This window comes from Antennarius striatus, chromosome 4 (assembly GCF_040054535.1).
Source record: "Antennarius striatus isolate MH-2024 chromosome 4, ASM4005453v1, whole genome shotgun sequence".
In the NCBI taxonomy this organism is placed as follows: domain Eukaryota; kingdom Metazoa; phylum Chordata; class Actinopteri; order Lophiiformes; family Antennariidae; genus Antennarius; species Antennarius striatus.
Genome location: NC_090779.1, coordinates 702,246 through 723,035, shown reverse-complemented (window position 1 = coordinate 723,035; position 20,790 = coordinate 702,246). Strand labels below are relative to the sequence as shown.

The following is a 20,790-nucleotide window of genomic DNA, read 5'->3' as shown; positions in this document are numbered from 1 at the left end:
GTAACAATACACTGTGGGAGCTGTTAAGGTTCTGTATTACTGCATTTCAGGTTAGAATCACCTCGCATTAGAATCACGTTTTACTGTAATTTAATGTTACACTTTGATCAACCTGCTATATAATGTGTGATTTAGAAATACTTTTGGAGTGACAAAAGAAAAAAAACCGAATTGTTCGTGCAATTAAACAACTAGAAACATGGATGCATTTAAAAGACGAAATGACCTGCTTCCATCATCAGTTTATTTCATGGTGACTTTGAACACGTTCCTACTCTCTGCAGGTTTGCTGTCAGAACAAGTGTAAAGGACAGGATATGACATCACTCAGCATCCCGTCTGCTTCACTAAGCCTCATCTTCACTGCCTGAGTCAGCATCATCATCAGGAGGGAGCAAAGGATTGTGGGCCACTTTCTGCAGATCCTTTGAAGTCATCTCTCTCATCTTGCCATCCATCCCGAGCTGCATGGGTTGGATCACGCTGGTCCTGCAGGTGTAACGTGTGTGTGAGTGTTAACACACCAAACATTCTGAATGAGTGGATTCTCTGAGTCACCTGTGACGCATGAGGAGATGCTTACCTCGGTCACATGACCACCTTCTTAAAGGGGCCGCTCCGGCTGCTAACAATACTTTACCGCTAATCTCAAACTCCCAAGCTTAAAAACCAACAACAACAACAAAAGACTGCAATATCCCGCGACACCCCTGAATTCAACATTTTACCCTGACTGACACATTTTTGTGCCCCAGGCTTCCTGAAAATGTTGCTTTTTGTTTTGTGATTATATCTCAACAGGTTTCAGAGATTTGGACCTAAAAATTAATTAAAGTGAAAATTTGACCTTGACCTAGTTTTTCAAGGTCAAGGTTGTGATCCAATTTTTATCTCCTTGGCCTCCCTGAATATAACGCCTTTTTTTTCCGTCTTTCTATCTTATCCGGTTCCTGAGATATGTGCAAAAAATGTACAAAAGTTGAAATTTGAACTTGACCTAGTTTTCTCAAGGTCAACATCTCATTTTCATCCCCTTTGCTGCCTGAGTCATGTGCTTTTTCTTTCATCTTTCTGTCTGAACGGTTGTGGAGACATTTGGTGGACGAACGGACCACCAGCTGACAGTAACAACACGCCGCCGCTCTGAAACAGCTTGAATCTCCGTTAATGTGATTGAGTGCTTTACAAATAAAAGCTGATCATTTTATTTTGTTGCATTTCTCCACCACACCTTAAAGAACGGTCCACAAAAACATGGACATTAAACCGGTTCATGATGCAAAAAAGGTTGGGGGCAGGTAGTCTAGACCCCCCCAATGAATACCCCAACACCCAGACTGTCAGACCGGTGTTTGTCCAGACGTCTGACGCAGCTTCAGGTTTCACTGTTTGAACTTCAAATTATAAAAAAGTCCACAATTATTATGATGAATTAATCACTAAGCATGGGTTTGGAAGTAAATACATTATTTAGTAAATAATGCGTGATGTGTGTGTGTGTGTGTGTGTGTGTGTCCAGCTCTCCAACCTGGACAGTTTATCCAGCATGTTGACCAGTTTCATGGCTTCATATTCCTTCTGCTCTTCTGTCATTCCCTCCATGGGGTCGGGCTGCTCCTCCTCTACCACACCTGTGATCAGGTTAATGCTGGAGAAGAAAACAGTTTTAAAGAAGCAGCTGCTTTAAGCTACATGGGTCTGCAACGGGTGCTTTTTATTCATAACACTGAAGTTACTCCTGACTGAAACAATCTACGTGAATTTTCTGGGGAAGAGTCCCTACAAGGAAGGAAAAAGAAAACCAGTAACATTAAAGGAACACTGAAGCAAAGGGAGGACAAATCACAGCAGGCAGCCAACAAACAGCCAACAAACAGGCCTGTTTACGACCCAGAGCCACGGCTAAAGGCAGCACATGTACAGCCTACACAAAACACATGAAATAGCATTAAAGTGGCTAACAGCTAACAGTAATCACTGGGATCATTGGGTACACCCGAGACCAGCGTTAGCGTCCTTCACCACATGTGACCTGTGTCTGCCCTAGTGAACATGGTGACACTGACTGGCCCAGGGCTGAGGAGAGACCCGTCGGTCCTGACCTGTCCTTGGCCTCTCGGTACTCCTCTGTCTCAGAGTCTTCCTCTTCAGAGTAGATCCCAGAGTCTCTGCCCCCCCTGAGCAGTCCTCTGGCAGCCAGCAGGCCTGCAGCGTTACCATACCCGGTGTACTTGATGAACCTGGAAACTACAGAACAGAAAATAGTTTAACAATCTGAACAAATATCAAAATTATACAGCTAAAGGGTCACATTTATAAAAAGGACTTGAAATAGAGTCCAGTGATCCCTCGTTACCCGCTGTTAATGCAGTCCAGGAAGCACCTGGAATAGAAAAACTATCTTATTACTCTGTTTAAAACACTTTTGTGTGTCATGGAAGTCAGACTCATGGAACGTAACGCACTTCAGGATGTTGTCAGCCAATAGAATGTGTGTACGGTATCACATGACTACCTACTAAAAATCCACGTTGAGGTGAAGCCATGCATGTTGAAGCTTTAATACACGAGGGATTACTGTACATCAACCCAACCAGTGGTGCTGGTCCGGACAGCAGCAAAGGTATTCAAACCTTGTGCTGACCAACGTTCAACAAGCCCCCCCCTCCAGAAGTTAACCTCCTCCACCTAAAGTCAACGGGCATTGGTCCATTAAGGAGAAACCAACAGGACAGTCTCAATCTCAGTCTCACAGGTCATCAAGTGTTCCACAGGCTGGGATTAAAACCAGTGCTTTCACAGACTGGGATTAAAACCAGTGCTTTCACAGGCTGGGATTAAAACCAGTGCTTTCACAGGCTGGGATTAAAACCAGTGCTTTCACAGACTGGGATTAAAACCAGTGCTTTCACAGACTGGGATTAAAACCAGTGCTTTCACAGGCTGGGATTAAAACCAGTGCTTTCACAGGCTGGGATTAAAACCAGTGCTTTCACAGGCTGGTCCTGAGTCTCTTCTGGACCAGCCTGCAGGGATAACGTCACCAGCATCAGGTTCACTATTGATGGGGCGGATCAACAGAAAACCACTCACACAGCTTTAAATTGTGATCGGTCATTTTTTGTATACATTTGTGTCTAGGTTGTTCAGGATTATACTAAATAAGCATAAAACAGGAAATGTTCAGTGTAAGGCCTTCACCACAGCGGTTCACTAGTGTTCTCACCACTTTCTTTGCAGAGAACAAAGAGGAATTCAGCAGCACAGTCCTTGACGTCGGTGTCGATGTGAGTCATGAGACGGACCAGTTTATTCCTCAGAGAATCGCCCACCTCTGGTCGGGTCTTCACGTCACGCAGGGGGGGCAGCACCTACATGAACACACGGACATCTGAGTCATGAACACAAGACTTCCTTCCTGATGGGGGACTCTTTCAGCCTAACACTGACCTTTGACCTGAGGAACTTCCTGGTCTCCCGATGGATGCGGGAACTCTCAGTCAGTAAATTCAGAGCTGGGATCAGGGTTTCCTTCAGCTTCTGTCCCTGGTGGACGAGCAGAGAAACACAATCCAGCAGGGCCAACAATATGAATGAGTCTGGTTCATCACACTGGTCTCATTTCACATGAACAGAACTGCAAAATGTCCGAGTGTGGACTCAGTCACCAAGACAACTTTAGAGGAGAAAGGCTTCTCTTGACGGTGTCTCCTCGTCTGTAGAAGAGTTAAAGAATGTTAGGAATCTAAACTGATTCAGAAGGTTCTGGAAGAAATGAGGCAGGAGATGAAGCAAACAGAACGAAGGAAAGAAAGACTGGCGCTTTGTTGTGTTGGAACAGAGTGGAGAAACGTGTTCGTATGAATGATGTGTCGACCTGACGCCGACCTGACGCCGACATACAGACACGTCTGTTGGGATTGAATGGACGCTTTGAACAACAATGTCCCACAATCACCGTCAACATTTATGGTATTTATTATAGGAGTTGGTTGAAAACGTGATGAGGACTTTGGTTGATTCTGGGGACAGGAGCTACACAAACCAGACGGCTTCTACCCATCAGCCCTTTTTCTGGATGTTGGTGTCACAAATGAGATGAAGGTGGTGAAGTCTGTTGTAATGATATGTCCAACAGATAAACCCGGGAACATTGAGGAGTTGACACAGACTCCTTTTAAAGCTCCAGAATGCCAGCTATGCTGAATAAAGGTAAGGATGTGTGTTGTTGGGGGGGTCCAGTTTAAACGAGCCAAACAGGGGAATTTATTTAGATGCAGTTTTATGATAATGGTAATTAGCTTTATTTCCACTACTACCTGTTAGATGTCTGTGTGCATTGACCACTGGCTTAACAATCAATGGCCTTTGCAAAATGTGCACTTTAGAAAACTTTAGGAATCATTCAATCTGCAGCAACATCCAACTAAACCTTAAGATAAATAGAAAAAGGTTTGCCCCACTGCAGTCAGAAGAGACTTTAATCCAAACACATTTACTAGTAATAATAATCCGTCCCTCAATCTATCAGAAGTATTTTTTGGCCATTTAAGACTTGTAGAACACTCACTCGATCCAGTCTTCTCTCCATGAACTCCAGCAGCATGTGGACGGCGTCCATGTTGACCCCCAGGTACTCTGTGGAGCTCTGCTGCACCTTGGGCATCAGCAGCACGTCCAGACAGGGCAGAGGGACGTTCCCCAGCAGGTTGATGGTGTGGCTGGAACAGGGGGGGAAGGGGGTGTCAGGACACCATGTGGACTGTACCAGTCAGCTGTGTGCCGGCCAACCTGTGGAACTCCTCCGTCCGCTCCTCTCCGTCTGCACGACTCAGGAGACAGTGTCTTAGCATGGCCCCCACACGCCTGAACCCCGCTGCCTCCTCCTATAACGTCACACACGTCCACACACACATACACACACACACACACGCGTCCACGTCCACACACACACACACACGCGTCCACGTCCACACACACACACACACGCGTCCACGTCCACACACACACACACACACACGCACACACACACGCAGAGCAATATCTGGATGTTAATTGGAATAACTAAACTTAGTTTCATTCTAGTTAATACAGTTGGATGTGTAAACCACAAGAGAACTTTTCTGGAGCCCTGACACACGTTCTACTGCTGAGGTGACAGAGGAACAAAGATTAGATAATAATTCTGGTGACTGCAAATGCAATTCTTTAGTACCTCGTCAATCTGCTTCCGTGTGTTTGTGTCAAATGTGACATTAAACATAATTTTCAGTATTTCCATGGCTAGTTCCGTCTGCTCTCGGGTCAGTGGGGGCAGGTCTTCTGGTGGAACCCCCTCCAATCCAGCCCTGGCTGTCTCCAGAGAATCTGGCCAAGACAAACCCAAAGTGGCCTCCAGATGATTGCCTAGAAAGACAGAGCGACACACCACGTCACTGAACTCTGACATTGGGGAACCATTGGGGAACCATTGGGGAACGGGTTTTCCTGGTCCTGACGTTTGTTCAGAGTCATCCATTATCTTCTGTCCTCTAACAGTTGGTGGAGGTCTTACCTGCATCACTGCAGACTAACATACCAACATTCACTTGTAGACAATATATGAAACTCATGTGAGCCGCGTGTGGGGGCTCCCATGAGCCTTTGCTGCCATCCAACCTCACATTGTTCACCCCATTTCCTCTCAGCTGTCTCATCTAAAAAAACAAGTCTAAAAAGCAATGTTAAAAACAAATCTTGTTAACTGGCATCCGTGCTCACACCACAAAGAACTGGTGTTTCATCTAGGGTGTACCCCACCCCTTGCCCTTAGCCAGCTGGGATAGGCTCCAGCAGACCAGTAAGGAGTAAACGTGGCTGAAGACGAATTGATAATTGTCTAGATGGAATCTGCTCTGTATTTGGTCTCGATGAGTCCTTTAGGAAGCGAATGTAGCCACAAGAGGACACAAACCAGTGTCTTATTGTGCCGGTCCCAAGCCCGGATAAATACAGAGGGTTGCGTCAGGAAGGGCTTCCGGCGTAAAACTTTTGCCAAATCAAAGATGCGAATCAAACCTATGACTTCCATACCGGATCGGTCGAGGCCCGGGTTAACAACGACCGCCATCGGCGCTGTTGACCTACAGGGCCCCCGTGGAAATTGGATTACTGTTGGTCGAAGGAGGAAAGTGCGTTCGCTCGAAGAAAGAGGAACACCAAGAGTATAGGACTAAGAGTAGGGACGTTGAATGTTGGAACTATGACAGGAAAAGGTAGAGAGTTGGTTGACATGATGCAGAGGAGGAAGGTAGACATACTGTGTGTCCAGGAGACCAGGTGGAAAGGTAGCAGGGCTAGAAGTTTAGGAGCAGGGTTCAAGTTGTTCTATCATGGGGTAGATGGGAAGAGAAATGGAGGAGGAGTTATCTTGAAGGAGGAGTTTGTTAGGAATGTCCTGGAGGTAAAAAGTGTCAGATAGAGTGATGAGTCTGAAGCTAGAAATAGAAGGTGTGATGTTCAATGTTGTTAGTGGGTATGCTCCACAGGTAGGATGTGAGCTGGAGGAGAAGGAGAAATTCTGGTTGGACTTTGATGAAGTGATGCAGAGCATGCTTAGAAGTGAGAGTTGTCATTGGTGCAGACTTCAATGGACATGTTGGTGCAGGAAACAGAGGTGATGAGGAGGTGATGGGCAGGTTTGGTATCCAGGAGAGGAACGCAGAAGGTGGTTGACTTTGCGAAAAGGATGGAAATGGCTGTAGTGAATACTTTCTTCCAGAAGAGGCAGGAACATAGAGTGACCTATAAGAGTGGAGGTAGGAGCACACAGGTAGACTACATCTGGTGTAGACGGTGTAACCCGAAGGAGATCAGTGACTGTATAGTAGTGGTAGGTGAGAGTGTAGCCAAACAGCATAGGATGGTGGTGTGTAGGATGACTCTGGTGGTGAGGAAGATCAAGAGGACAAAGGCAGAGCAGAAGACGAAATGGTGGAAGCTGAAAAAGAGTGTTGCGTGACTTTTAGGAAGGAGTTAAGACAGGCTCTGGGTGGTCAGGAGGTGCTTCCAGATGAATGGACAACTACAGCTAATGTGATCAGGGAGACAGGTAGGAGAGTACTTGGTGTGTCATCTGGAAGGAAAGTAGATAAGGAGACTTGGTGGTGGAATGAGGAGGTACAGGAGTGTATACAGAGAAAGAGGTTAGCTAAGAAGAAGTGGGACACTGAGAGGACTGAGGAGAGTAGACAGGAGTACAGGGAGATGCAGCGTAAGGTGAAGGTAGAGGTAGCAAAGGCCAAACAAGAAGCTTATGATGACTTGTATGCTAGGTTGGACAGTAAAGAGGGGGAGACTGATCTATACCGGTTGGCAAGACAGACAGATGGGAAGGACGTGCAGCAGGTTAGGGTGATTAAGGATAGGGATGGAAGTCTATTGACAGGTGCCAGTAGTGTGATGGGAAGATGGAAAGAGTACTTTGAAGAGTTGATGAACGTGGAACGTGAGAGAGAACAAAGACTAGAAGAGGTGACTGTTGTGGACCAGGATGTAGCAAAGATTAGTCAGGATGAAGTGAGGAGGGCACTGAAGAGGATGAAGAGTGGAAAGGCAGTCGGTCCTGATGATATACCTGTAGAGGTATGGAGTGTCTAGGAGAGGTGGCAGTAGAGTTTCTGACTGGGTTGTTCAACAGGATCTTAGATAGTGAGAAGATGCCTGAGGAATGGAGGAGAAGTGTGCTGGTGCCCATTTTAAAGAACAAGGGAGATGTGCAGAGTTGTGGCAACTACAGAGGAATAAAGCTGATGAGCCATACAATGAAGTTATGGGAGAGAGTAGTGGAAGCTAGACTAAGGGCAGAGGAAAGTGTCAGGTGTGATGTGTGATAGAAGAGTTTCAGCTAAAATGAAAGGAAAGGTGTACAAAACTGTGGTGAGACCAGCGATGTTGTTTGGTCTAGAGACAGTGTCCCTGAGGAAAAGACAGGAGACAGAGCTGGAGGTAGCAGAGATGAAGATGCTGAGGTTCTCTCTGGGAGTGACCAGGAAGGATAGGATCAGGAATGAGTACATCAGAGGGACAGCACATGTTAGAGGTTCTGGAGATAAAGTCAGAGAGGACAGACTGAGATGGTTTGGACATGTCCAGAGGAGAGATAGTGAATATATTGGTAGAAGGATGCAGAGTTTTCAACTGCCAGGCAGGAGGCCTAGAGGAAGACCAAAGAGGAGGTTTATGGATGTAGTGAAAGAGGACATGAAGGTAGTTGGTGTGAGAGGAGAGGATGAGAAGACAGGGTTAGATGGAGGAAATTGATTGGCTGTGGCGACCCCTGAAGGGAAAAGCTGAAAGGAAAAGAAGAAGAGAGTCCTTTAGGAAGCGGGCACACAGACACAACGTTCAGGTTTGGATGCAGTCATCAATGTTTGGCACACCTTGTTCTCTTCAGTATTTCAGGTTAGGCATTATGCCTTTCTGCCAACATAATTGTTCAAATCTGATTTTTCAACCTTTAGACATCATCGCTATGCTGACATGATGCTCTGCATGAGATTGACCAATGTAACTCCTTTCAAACGAGATTGAATGAACTGCTGTTCTTTGAAAATTAAAAGGACAAATTACAATATTATAGTGACTAAATCAGTGGTCCCGAACCGGACCGGCTTCATCTAGTAGTCTAACAGAAAATTTAAAGTAAAATGCAGACAACAGTCAATAAGCCTTTTTTTCCATAAATTGATAATGTAAATAATTATATTAAAATAATTATTAAAAACTCAATTCAAGTGACTGCACTGATGGTTTATTATAGTATAGAGACTTGCAATCAGCACATTCAACCTACATTCAAATAACAAATTAGGTTCTGAACTAGCTAGGTTTTGATTTAACATAAACATTTATATATTTATATGCTTTGTGTGCTTTCAATTGCCCCTTGGGGACTTAATAAAGTTTTTTGAATTTTAGGAGAAATACTGATCATTTCGATAAAAGGGTGAACAAGTCAATCAAATAATAATAATGACAATAATGAATTAGTGGTGGGGGGCCTCTGATCTCGGGGTAACGGAGACAATGACACTTGAAGTGTGTTCAGACGTCCGGTCTACTCCAGTTTGGTTTTCTTTACGGTCACTGCAGAAAATCCCACTTGACAGAGACAGGAGGTGGAAATGGAAGCAGGGATTAAGATTCTTTTTGGGGGATCTCAGGATAATCTACCTTGACTTTAATCCAGAACACTGGAGCAGTTGTGGGCGCTTCATTTAGGGGTAACGGCTGGTAGCATTCACCTCCGTGTCATTCAGCACAGATGTCACTTTTCAAAATAAAACATCTTTAGACCGATAATCAAATAAAAAAATTAAAACGTTTTGTGCCGCCCGCTCCCTAACGGTTCAGTACCTAACGGCCCACAGCCCAGTGGTTGGGGATCGCTGGGCTAAATTCTAGAATTTACTAATACAACTGTTCCATCTTTTTGGAATTTGTCTGACACTGACAACCCTGAGCATTTGGAGGTCAGCGATACAGATTTTTACTGAATGTTTAACTTTGAAAGTGATCAGACACTGCTACAGTGAACCGGTAGGAGACTTGTCTTGTTGAATTGAACAGACACTGGTCTCCTCTGTACGTAGTTCCACAGGTAGTGTTCTACCTAGCAGACTGATGCCGGAGAGCTCCTGAGCAAGTTGTGTCCTGATGTCCACTCTCTGGGCCGTCAGCAGAAAGGTGAGGCGCAGGTCAAAGAAACGCACCTGAGCAGGAGACAACAGCATGTGATGAGTACTCACAAAAATGGAAATAGAAGTTACCCCTTGGGGGACTAAAAGATCTTTAAGCAGACACCCACCTGCAGCACCTGAATCACTACAACCAAATGACATTTGGTCCTGCTGGGGTGTTAATTCACCATTTCTTTGCCCCTATTGTTCACTTGGTGGCAGCTGTCCTACGTCCAAATTAAAGGTTTAAAGTCTGTTTGAAATGCTCTTCCTTTCATAATTAAACAAACCTGTGGTGAACTTCTGATTTTTTTATGATCTCATTAAATGAAATATCTATGCTTAATGTTCAGTTTTATTAACTCTCAACTATTTGTTTAGTTAAATCCAGGTGACCTTTCTGAGGGCTAGGCAGTGTACTGAATATTACAGTATGAAGTGCCAAAGATGTTCAATTACATCACAAATAACTTCACACAATCAGGACCCTGTATTCCTTAATTGACCATTTCCTACAGTGGATTGATCAGATCTATGATCCTAAAAAAGTGCAAACCTACCAACGCTAGAATTAAACCTTATGGAACCACATAAGCACCAATTGTTAAATTCTTTCATGTCTTTTAGTAGTTCTCTTAACATACTTAAGGGATTGTCCTCAAGTCACATTTACACTGAAAACACTCAGTTTGGGCAAAGTCTTGGTTTGAGCTGAGAAAGCATCAACATAATTGGATCTGAGAAGAGTGTTACTGTGAATAAAAACGGCTCAACCAGAAAACACTCAATCAGTTGGCTCAGCAGACACGTGGTCTACATTTAAGGGTAGGCTTGAAAAATCCTTTTAATGAAGTTTATACTTAAGGCTACTTAGCTTTGCAGCTATTAGTTTAGACAGCTGGTAGACTTCCCATGATGCACAGAGCTCACCAATTCCTTTCACTAACAACTTCTTCCAGAGTCCTTGTGCTTCATCATGAAGCAGGTTAACAATCTAATGCTGGGAGGGTAGGTGACATGCACTGACATCATCAGTTGTCCTCACGGTTATCACGTTCTAGTCTTTACCTCGTGGTTCCAGGTGGGGTCATTGCACTGCTTCATCCTCTCTGCCACTCCCTTAATCAGCTGGAGCTCTGCTGCTGCCGCCTGTCATCCATCCAGAGATAAGAATTACCTTCTGCTTATACATGAGGGACAGATGGAAATGGACAGCAACTGACCAGTCCCGTTTCGTTGTGTAGCAGGATGTTACAGATAGACTTCAGACTCTCAACAATTACTTCCTGGTCAGCGCTCTTTGAAGGAGGGGCAATTTCTTCCACCGCCTTACTGCATACTAGCAAAACAAAGAATATCAAAGTCAAACATAGTTTAAGGATAATTCTGTAATTTAAACAAGGACTTACACGCTGAACTGCTGAAGGTCTAGTGTTCTTCTGTTTCTGTGATACCGCTTTAGATTTTTGGCCAAGCCAGAACGGACGACATGGGCCCAACCTCTGGTGGACTCACCACCCGCCGAGGAAACCGTAGGGGGCGCAGTGTGGATTGGGTGGCAGTAATCAGCATGGGGCTTGACGACCCAATCCCCAAAGTCTAGCTCTAGGGACATGAAATGTCACCTCGCTGGGGGAAAGGAGCAAGAGCTTGTGAGGGAGGTTGAGAGGTACCGACTAGATATAGTCGGGCTCACCTCCACCCACAGCTTGGGCTCTGGAACCCAAACCCTTGAGAGGGGCTGGACTCTCCACTTCTCTGGTGTTGTCCAAGGTGAGAGGCGGAGGGCTGGTGTGGACTTGCTTGTGGCCCCCCAGCTCAGCCGTCATATGTTGGAGTTCACCCCGGTGAACGAGAGGGTCGCGTCCCTGCGCCTTCGGGTTGGGGACAGGTGTCTCACTGTCGTTTCAGCCTACGGGCCAAATGGCAGTGCAGAATACCCGGCCTTCTTGGAGTCCCTGGGAGGGGTACTGGATAGCGCTCCGACTGGGGACTCCATTGTTCTATTTGGGGACTTCAATGCTCGCGTGGGCAATGACAGTGAGACTTGGAGGGGGGTGATTGGGATGAACGGCCTCCCCGATCTGAACACGAGTGGTGTTGTTATTGGACTTCTGTGCCAGGCAGTTTGTCCATCACAAACACCTTGTTCATCCACAGGGATGTCCATCAGTGCACATGCCCACCAGGACACCCTAGTCTGGAGGTCGATGATCGATGATTGTCGTATCATCAGACCTCTGACTGCGTGTGTTGGACACTCGGGTGAAGAGAGGGGCAGAGCTGTCAACTGATCACCACTTGGTGGTGATCTGGATCTGCTGATAGAGCAGGAGGCCGAACAGACTCGGCAGGGCCACACATGTTTTGAGAGTCTGTTGGGAACGTCTGGCAGAACCCTCAGTCAGTGAGGTCCTCAAACTCCCTCCTCCAGGAGAGCTTCTCCCAGATCCCGCAGGAGGCTGGGGACATTGAGTCAGAGTGGACCATGTTCTCCACTTCTACTGTTGAAGCGGCTGCTTGGAGCTGGATACTTAAGAATATGGATGTGAATGTGTCTGTAGTTGAGTAGACCTAACTTATACAGTAGTTGGTAACTAGTTTTGGGATCAACCTGCAATTAAGGCATGCAATATAAATCAATTTATTTTTATTTCATCTATCCACAGCCCGTCTGCTACATGCAGTTGATGGGACACAACATAAGGAGATAGAGACATGGAGGGTCCACATCTAGAACTACATCCTTGTCCCTCAGTGACCAGAACTGACCTTCACGCTCCACCAGTTGGCATTGGTTGCAGACAGGTGTGTTCAAAAAGATGCCAGCATAGTAAGCCAGAGTGGACATGGCAGAGACGCTAATGAAGGGATCCAAGCAAAGTTTGTCTCTGGACAGGATTCGAACAGTTTCCAGACAGGCCAACTGACAGGAGGGCTGCAGATCCCTGTTCAGAAATGCAAACACCAACTCCCCCAGATGCTGCAACAAAAGAAATGTCATTTGGAAATATCATTTATGAATACCTCATGTAGCAAATTTTCCAGTTTAAGATCAATAAAGTTTATGTCAATTTAGGATCCTTTTTTATATACAATAAAAGTAGATCTGAATTTTTGATTTCTTCAAATGTTGAAGTGTTTCTCCACCACATACTCACTGGATTTGTTCTAGGAAAATACAGAAAACAGTGAAAGGCATTACTTCAGTCATACAACAGTCACACCTGTTCTAAAGGTAACTGTGGCCAACTCCAAGACAGATGACCAGTCTTCCCATTCATGTTCGATTCCCTGGTTTTAGCCTGTTAATCACTACCAGATTAGTTCAATCTCTTCCAAAGACAACTGTAGGATCAGACCTTCAGTAACGCTCATGTGACCGTCAGGTGGTGTGGTAGCATGTCAAGTGAGTAGGAAGCCTCTAAATGCGAGTAGATAAATATAACTCGAAAATATTCCCATCATAAGTTTAGGACAAATAGTTTTACTATTACAACACTGTAGGATATACATTAGCCTCAAGTGTCCAGACAAAGACGTCACTTCTGTAAACTCTGGCCACTGATTTAAGGACTAACATGTTGCCGATTGCTCACCATTTGTGCCGTACTGTTAGTTTGATTTTTAAAGCACATACAGGCAGCACATTGTAGGTATGTGCTGCTTAATGCTGGGACGACTTTCCATGTGAGCTTTATTCAGTCCATACTGTTCTGTTTACATCGGTTATTTTTTTTGCAGAACATATTGTTTTTTCCAGACGCATGGAATTATGTCACTGATTTTAGATAGCAATGTTAGGAATACCTGTCTGTCCAGCTCATCATCTTTGTTGAAGGTAAAGCACTGGTTCATCTGAAAAAGGAAACAAAGCAAAAGCAGAAAAGAATAAACTAGTACAGGAGAGAGGCAGAGAAAGAAAATCTAGCTGGAATGTGTGACAAAGACTAAGGACTCAAGTTTCATTACAATCAAAATATCTCCAAATCACAAACATGTCTGATTGAAAATAGCATAAATACAGGAGACATTACAAAAGCTTGAAAAAGAAAATGCGTCATGTCTTTTTTCCCGACTGGAGGTTCTCAGAATGCTCCAGACATTTTTTTGGGTGATGAGTCCAACTTCCAGAGCAGTTTAGGCACCAGGCTCTGTCACTGTGGAGTCATGCTATTGTCAAAGAAGGAGAATGTGCGTCATTGTTGAAACCAACATGGCCTTCTCTCGAAAAAGTGGCAAAATATTTTGCTTCAAAAACTAAACATAGCTCAGCATTAACCCTTTCCTCCATCTTGGGTTACCACCCTACATGAGTTTCCCCATGTGCATGAGTCAATACGGCTAATAAAGAAACATCCATACCCAATAATTATTAAAATAACTAAATTTGAACATTAAACTCCAATTACAGTACAGACCAAAAGTTTGGACACACCTTCCCATTCGATGAGTTTCCTTTCTTTTCATGACTGTTGACATTGTAGATTCACACTGAAGGCATCAAAACTATGAATTAACACATGTGGAAATATGTACTTAAAAAAGTAAAACAACTGAAAATGCGCCTTATATTGTAGTTTCTTCTAAGCAGCCACCTTTTGCTCTGCTTACTGCTTTGCACACATTCTGCATTCTCTTGATGAGCTTCAAGAGGTAGTCACCTGAAATTGTTTCCACTTCACAGGTGTGCCCTGTCAGGTTCAATAGGTGGGATTTCTTGCCTTATAAATGGGGTTGGGACCATCAGTTGTGTTGTGCAGAAGTCAGGTGGATACACAGCTGATAGTCCTACTGAATAGACTGTTAGAGTTTGTATTATGCTAAGAAAAAAGCAGCTAAGTGAAGAAAAACGAGTGGGGGGGTGAAATGAAGGTCAGTCAGTCCGAAAAATGGGAAAACTTTGAAAGTGTCCAAGTGCAGTCGCAAAAACCATTAAGCGCTACAAAGAAAGTGTCTCACATGAGGACCGCCCCAGGAAAGGAAGACCAAGAGTCACCTCTGCTGCGGAGGATAAGTTCATCAGAGTCACCAGCCTCAGAAATCGCAGGTTAACAGCAGCTCAGATTAGAGACCAGGTCAATGCCACACAGAATTCTAGCAGCAGACACATCTCTAGAACAACTGTTTAGAGGAGAATGTGTGAATCAGGCCTTCATGGTAGAATAGCTGCTAGGAAACCACTGCTAAGGACAGGCAACAAGCAGAAGAGACTTGTTTGGGCTAAAGAACACAAGGAATGGACATGAGACCAGTGGAAATATGTGCTTTGGTCTGATGAGTCCAAATTTGAGATCTTTGGTTCCAACCACCTTGTCTTTGTGCGATGCAGAAAAAGTGAACTGATGGACTCTACATGCCTGGTTCCCACCGTGAAGCATGGAGGAGGAGGTGTGATGGTGTGGGGGTGCTTTGCTGGTGACACTATTGGGGATTTGTTCAAAAGTGAGGGCATACTGAACCAGCATTGCTACCACAGCATCTTACAGCGGCATGCTATTCCATCTGGTTTGCGTTTAGTTGGACCATCATTTAGTTTTCAACAAAACGATGACCCCAAACACACCTCCAGGCTGTGTAAGGGCTATTTGACCAAGAGGGAGAGTGATGGGGTGCTGCGCCAGATGACCTGGCTTCCACAGTCACCAGACCTGAACCCAATCGAGATGGTTTGGGGTGAGCTGGACCGCAGAGTGAAGGCAAAAGGGCCAACAAGTGCTAAGCATCTCTGGGAACTCCTTGAGGACTGTTGGAAGACCATTTCTGGTGACTACCTCTTGAAGCTCATCAAGAGAATGCCAAGAGTGTGTGAAGCAGTAATCAAAACAAAAGGAGGCTACTTTGAAGAACCTAGAATATAAGACATTCTCAGTTGTTTCACACTTTTTTGTTAAGTATATAATTTCACATGTGTTAATTCATAGTTCTGATGCCTTCAGTGTGAATTCACAATTTTCATAGTCATGGAAATGAATAAAACTCTTTGAATGAGAAGGTGTGTTCAAACTTTTGGTCTGTACTGTACATTTTGGGCTCATATGCAAGTGTCTGGTGCCCGGGCCCCTGCCCACAGGACCCGGTCAGACATGAGTGAACTCAACCGCCAAGGGAACTGTAGGGGATAGGTGCAATGGGGATTGGGCGACAGTCGACGGCAGGGGGATCGGTGATCCAATCCCTGAACAAAGAGACTGGCTCTTGGGATGTCACTTCGCTGGGGAATAATGTTTAGTATCTTTTTCAGTCATGTCATTACATCAGTCTTGACCACCTTCATCTCATTTGCAACATTAACATTTGAAAATAAGGCTGATGGATGGAAGCCTTTGGCTTGGGTAGTACCCGTCCCCAGAATTCAATTCAAACACTTCTCTCATCACAATGTCTTTAAACCAATTCATACATTGAATTGACAGTGATTGTGTTGTTTCAAACTTCTATTCCCTTATCGGTGTAGTCATAACATCCTACATCCAGTTTTCTCCAGATATTAGCCTTTGTCCAGATGTAACCCACCGCTTAACCATGTCCACAATCTTTGTAGGAACAGTTAGGTTAATCTACATTTAGTTGGGCTAACCACTCACAGCTTGAGCTCTGGAACCCAACCTTCTGGCTGGACTCTCCACTTGTCCTTCTCTAGCCCCACAGCTCTGGCAGTGCATAACACCTAGCATTTTTGAGAGTCCCTGGGAGGGGAGCTGCATAGTGCTCTGACTGAGGACTCCATTGTTCTTTTGGGGGACTTCAATCACAAAAGTAGTGACGGTGAGACTCGGAGGGTGGTGATTGAGATCAACGTCCTCCCTGATCTAAACGCAAATGGTGTCCTGTTGCTGGACTTCTGTGCTTGTCAATTTGTCCATAATTAACACCTTGTTCAAGCACTCCTGGGACTCTGGAAACAGCCAATGTGTACCTGCAGGCCAGGTGTATCGCAGCCTGAAAAATCAGGTCTGGAAGGAGTTTGGAGGAGGCCGTGGTGGAAGACCATCAGTCAGCCTCGCCTCAAAAAATTTTTGGCGAAGTGTTTGGCACCTCAGGAGGGGAAAGCGGTGCACACTGTGGAGGCAGAGTGCTGCTGACCTCAACTGGGAATGTTGAGTGGTTGAAGTCATAATTTGAGGACCTCCTCAATCCTACTACCATGCCTTTAGGGGAAGCAGAGACTGAGGTCTCTGAAGTGGTTAATAAGCTACTCAGTGGCACGGCACCAGGACTGCATGACCTTCACCCTCAGTATCCAGGGTCTCTGGATGTGCAGGTAGTGTCTTGGTTGACACTTCTCTAACATCCCATGGGTTTCAGGGACAGAACCTCTGGACTGGCAGAGCGGGATGGTGGTATTCAGGATACTCGAGGAATAAACCAATGGACTCTTGGAATCAGAAGGAACACTGAACATGTTTCAGCTCCCTGAACCAGGTTTTCCCTATATGAGCGTCACAAATTGTATTACCGCCATTTATCCATCTATCCCATCAGGGATGAAAAAATCCCTTTGTTTCAAATCGGTCCTCAATATATTCAGGTAGACAGCTTATTGTTTATGTAGCATTGATGAACCTAGACCGCGCTCTAGACCCAAACCTAATTGATTCCTGATTATTTAAAGGGTACATCTGGATTCAATGCACTCGAGTCCAGTACTCCACTCCCTAGACAACTGAAGTCTTTATTTTGATTAGCCTCACCAATAAATGGTTTTTCTAAAGCTACACTGCTGTTCTTTGTTTTCTTTGCATTGAAAAAGGTTCTTTAATTTTCAAGACAGTCGGGTGTTATGATCTTATTTCCGTTTATACTTTCCTCATTATTTTGTCCAATGTTGGAAGGTATGTTGTTAAGTCCATGAAAATTAGGGCCAAATATGGATTAGATAAATTAGAGGGGGAAAAAGTTTAAGATGGTCAATGTCTCGAAATGAAGATGCACAACAAAAAGGATTAGTAAAAAGACAGAATTACCTGGTACTCATCATAGTGGATGAGATACATTGAGCTTAGAAGACCACAGGGTCTACAATAGTTTTTCTGGACATTGTGTTTGGTCTGGACTTCTTGAGCTTGCCCTGCCAAAGGAAGGGTCAATCCATCTAGGACTTGGGACAGGGCTAAAAGCACTTCAGACTTAAGTTCCAGCAGGTTACAGTGGTTTAATCTGACCAACTGATTTATTCTCTCCCCTCTAAAGGTTTTAGTTAGATCGCCTCAGCGTTGAGTTTAATAGTTGATTAGTTACAACAATTTGATTTAATTTGTATTTGAATGCAGATGATTTGTTCCTGTTAAATCTTATTGAATTTCCTGCATTTAAAGGTTTAAAAGTTCTAGACACTCAGTCATGTTTTCTCCATCAGTGAGTGTGTTATGTGATTGTGTCCATCACCAGTGTCAAACTCTAAAAGTTCACTACTCTGAGGGCTGCTCTTCACAGATCGTACTGTGGTGACATTTCACCAGTTTGTTACGTCGCTTACAGCATATTTAGGGAACTGAACTACATTGGTCTCAGAGTTACACTCTAAAAACCACATGGTAGACTGAATAGAAGTGTATATACCTGACACCAGGCATATAGTACAGCAGTTGAATGACACATGAAGCTCTTCACAGAGCTTTGAAGAAGTGTAGGATTTGGCTATTATGTCGGACTCTATTTCTGTATCAGAGAATCTAATCCTATTGCCTTGAAGACCAACGTCCCCACAGCTGAGTGGACACACAAGCTGATTTAAAAATGCCCTGGAAAAAGAACAGCAACAAAGTAGTGACGTGTAACTGGGCAACTTGGCATTAAACTATAAATCAACGTAAAAATGTGATTCTAGAGCTTTATGCTGAAAAGTTAACTATATTTTTAACTTTTGAGAACATCGAAAACACAGAAAAACCAAACATGTACCTCAGCAGAGGAGCAATCCCCGGCTTTGAAGCTCATCTATAATTATAAAAGTGCCACTGACTTTCTTCATTTGTACATCATTCTGAGTTGAAGACATGCATTGCTATTGTTAGCTGTCCACTGGCCATGATGAAGTCTTGGTTATGTTGACTAATCAAAGCTTGTGGTTCATCCTGTCGTAACCACAGCGTCCCCGTTAAGCCGGTTGGTGGTGGAGGGCTCCATGGTGATGACATTTGGCCAATAGCATCATCAGGCGTGCCATGGGAGCAATGGCTTCATTTATTCGTGGAACCCAACAGTACTCAAGATACTTGTTTGAACATCTGGACACTCCAAGGACAACAAATGGAGTTAATAGTCATTATACTCCAACAATCTATTTTCTTGAAGACGAGACGACCGACATCGTCTCGTCTCCAGCCACCTTCCTGCCATGCGGGTCACAGGTGACGCTGGAGCCTATCCCAGTGTGCTATGGGCGAGGGGCGACGTACGCCCCGGATGGGCTGTCAACACATCATGGGCATCATTGTACTCTCCAGTTATTTATCAATGCTTAACAGAATTACAACTGTTTAATCCATTTGCAATCAGGATGTACTGTATTCTTCTAAGCAGGAGTTTCTCATACTTGCCAATACCTAGAAATGAAACATTGCTGCCTAACAGTCTGTCCTGACCAGCTCTAGGAGCTACTGTTAAATAAAACTCCACAGTCTTGTTTCTATAAGTATTACATATATAAGGGTCCACACTCATGTTAGACAAAACAAATGGAATCTTCCAAAGTGCCACATCTGTTTAGTATAAACCTGGAATTTTTTCATTTTATTTTCATCACTTCTACTTCCCCAGTCCTAGACTTGTACTACCTGTAACTACAATTCATTTCATTTTTACATTGTGTTAATGGTTTTCAAAACTAAAAAAAAAAAACCTTGAATGCAGTAAAAGCTATTTTTTTTACTTTAAAAATATGAAGTCAAACCTTGTAGCTTGAAAAAATGACAACAACCATGTCTTGATGTAAAACTATATATGCTGAAAATCCCATTTCAAACAGAATAAACTCAGCTGCTGCTTGATGCTGCTTGAGGACAACGCCTCGTTTCACACCTTTGTGATGCAGCTGTCTCAGAAATGAGAATCACTGATTCAGGCTATGAAGTCAGCATTTCAATAGTATTTTGTTGTGAATTTACATTTATTCTGAATTGACCTGAAGGAATCTCATTTACTCTTCTGGGTCACAACCTCACGGGGAGACCAGATCTCCCCCTGCCCTCCTGCCCCCCTCCTGCCCTTCCCGTCCAGTGCGACTCTCACCTCCTGGTTGTAGCCCCGCAGAGCCGCCAGAACACCGTCCTGGTCTCCGGTCTCCAGACGCTCCACGATGGCGTTCAAATCCATCTCCAGTGGCAAAACTGAGGTTCTGGACCCGCGGTGTGAACAGGACTCACCTGTGTGAACGAGACTCACCGGTGTGAACAGGACTCACCTGTGTGAACGAGACTCACCGGTGTGAACAGGACTCACCTGTGTGAACGAGACTCACCGGTGTGAACAGGACTCACCGGTGTGAACAGGACTCACTTGTGTGAACAGGACTCACCGGTGTGAACCTGTATGACTGAGCAGCGGCTCCACACCGGCAGCTTGATGTCTTAATCCCGTTCAGCCGGTGAGGCGATTAGCGGACCGGATTGGTGGCAGAGGACTGGTGCGTTCACGTGTCCCTGAGAAAGTAGGACGAAACGCTTTCCTCAAACCAGTCTGTTCCATCCCGCCTCATAGCGGTGATGTGTTGTAATGTCAGTGTTCATGTGTTTGTCCGTTACTCCACCAAATATCTTCACAACCGTTCAGATAGAAAGATGAGACAAAAAGCACATGACTCAGGCAGCAGAGGGGATGGAGATGAGATGATGACCTTGACCTTGAGAAAACTAGTTTAAGGTCAAATTGTAACTTGTACACTCAGGAACCAGATAAGACAGAAAGACCAGAGAGAAGGCCAGTATGATTAAGACCATAGATCAAATCTAGTGCTTTGATCAATGACAGTAGGTCAGAGCACTAGCTTTGATCTTTGACGGCACGGTGACGTAGTGGTTAGCACTGCTGCCTCACAGCAAGACGTCAGGGGTTCAAACCCCATCATTTC

At 44.6% G+C, this 20,790-nt stretch overlaps 1 protein-coding gene across 1 annotated transcript; it reads right to left on the bottom strand.

The window, feature by feature from the left end:
• Positions 1–209: 209 nt before the first annotated feature.
• On the bottom strand, positions 210–20,133 carry ric8a (RIC8 guanine nucleotide exchange factor A). Its single transcript, XM_068313710.1, has 14 exons — positions 19,953–20,133; positions 13,530–13,577; positions 12,492–12,702; positions 10,943–11,058; positions 10,788–10,868; positions 9,653–9,752; positions 5,216–5,406; positions 4,792–4,886; positions 4,571–4,721; positions 3,451–3,546; positions 3,227–3,371; positions 2,103–2,247; positions 1,529–1,648; positions 210–489 (listed from the first exon to the last, which is right to left on the bottom strand). The coding sequence occupies exons 1-14, from the start codon at positions 20,034–20,036 to the stop codon at positions 348–350; spliced, it is 1,725 nt and encodes a 574-aa protein (XP_068169811.1). The 5' UTR covers positions 20,037–20,133; the 3' UTR covers positions 210–347.
• Between the last annotated feature and the right edge of the window lie 657 nt (positions 20,134–20,790).

Coding starts and splice junctions, on each gene's coding strand:
- ric8a (XM_068313710.1), bottom strand. CDS start 20,036: ATGGATTTGAACGCCATCGTGGAGCGTCTGGAGACCGGAGACCAGGAC. Junction 2,248..3,226: donor TGTTCTCTGCAAAGAAAGTG/GTGAGAACACTA, acceptor TCTGTTCTGTAG/TTTCCAGGTTCATCAAGTAC. Junction 490..1,528: donor ATGCTGGATAAACTGTCCAG/GTTGGAGAGCTG, acceptor TTACACCTGCAG/GACCAGCGTGATCCAACCCA.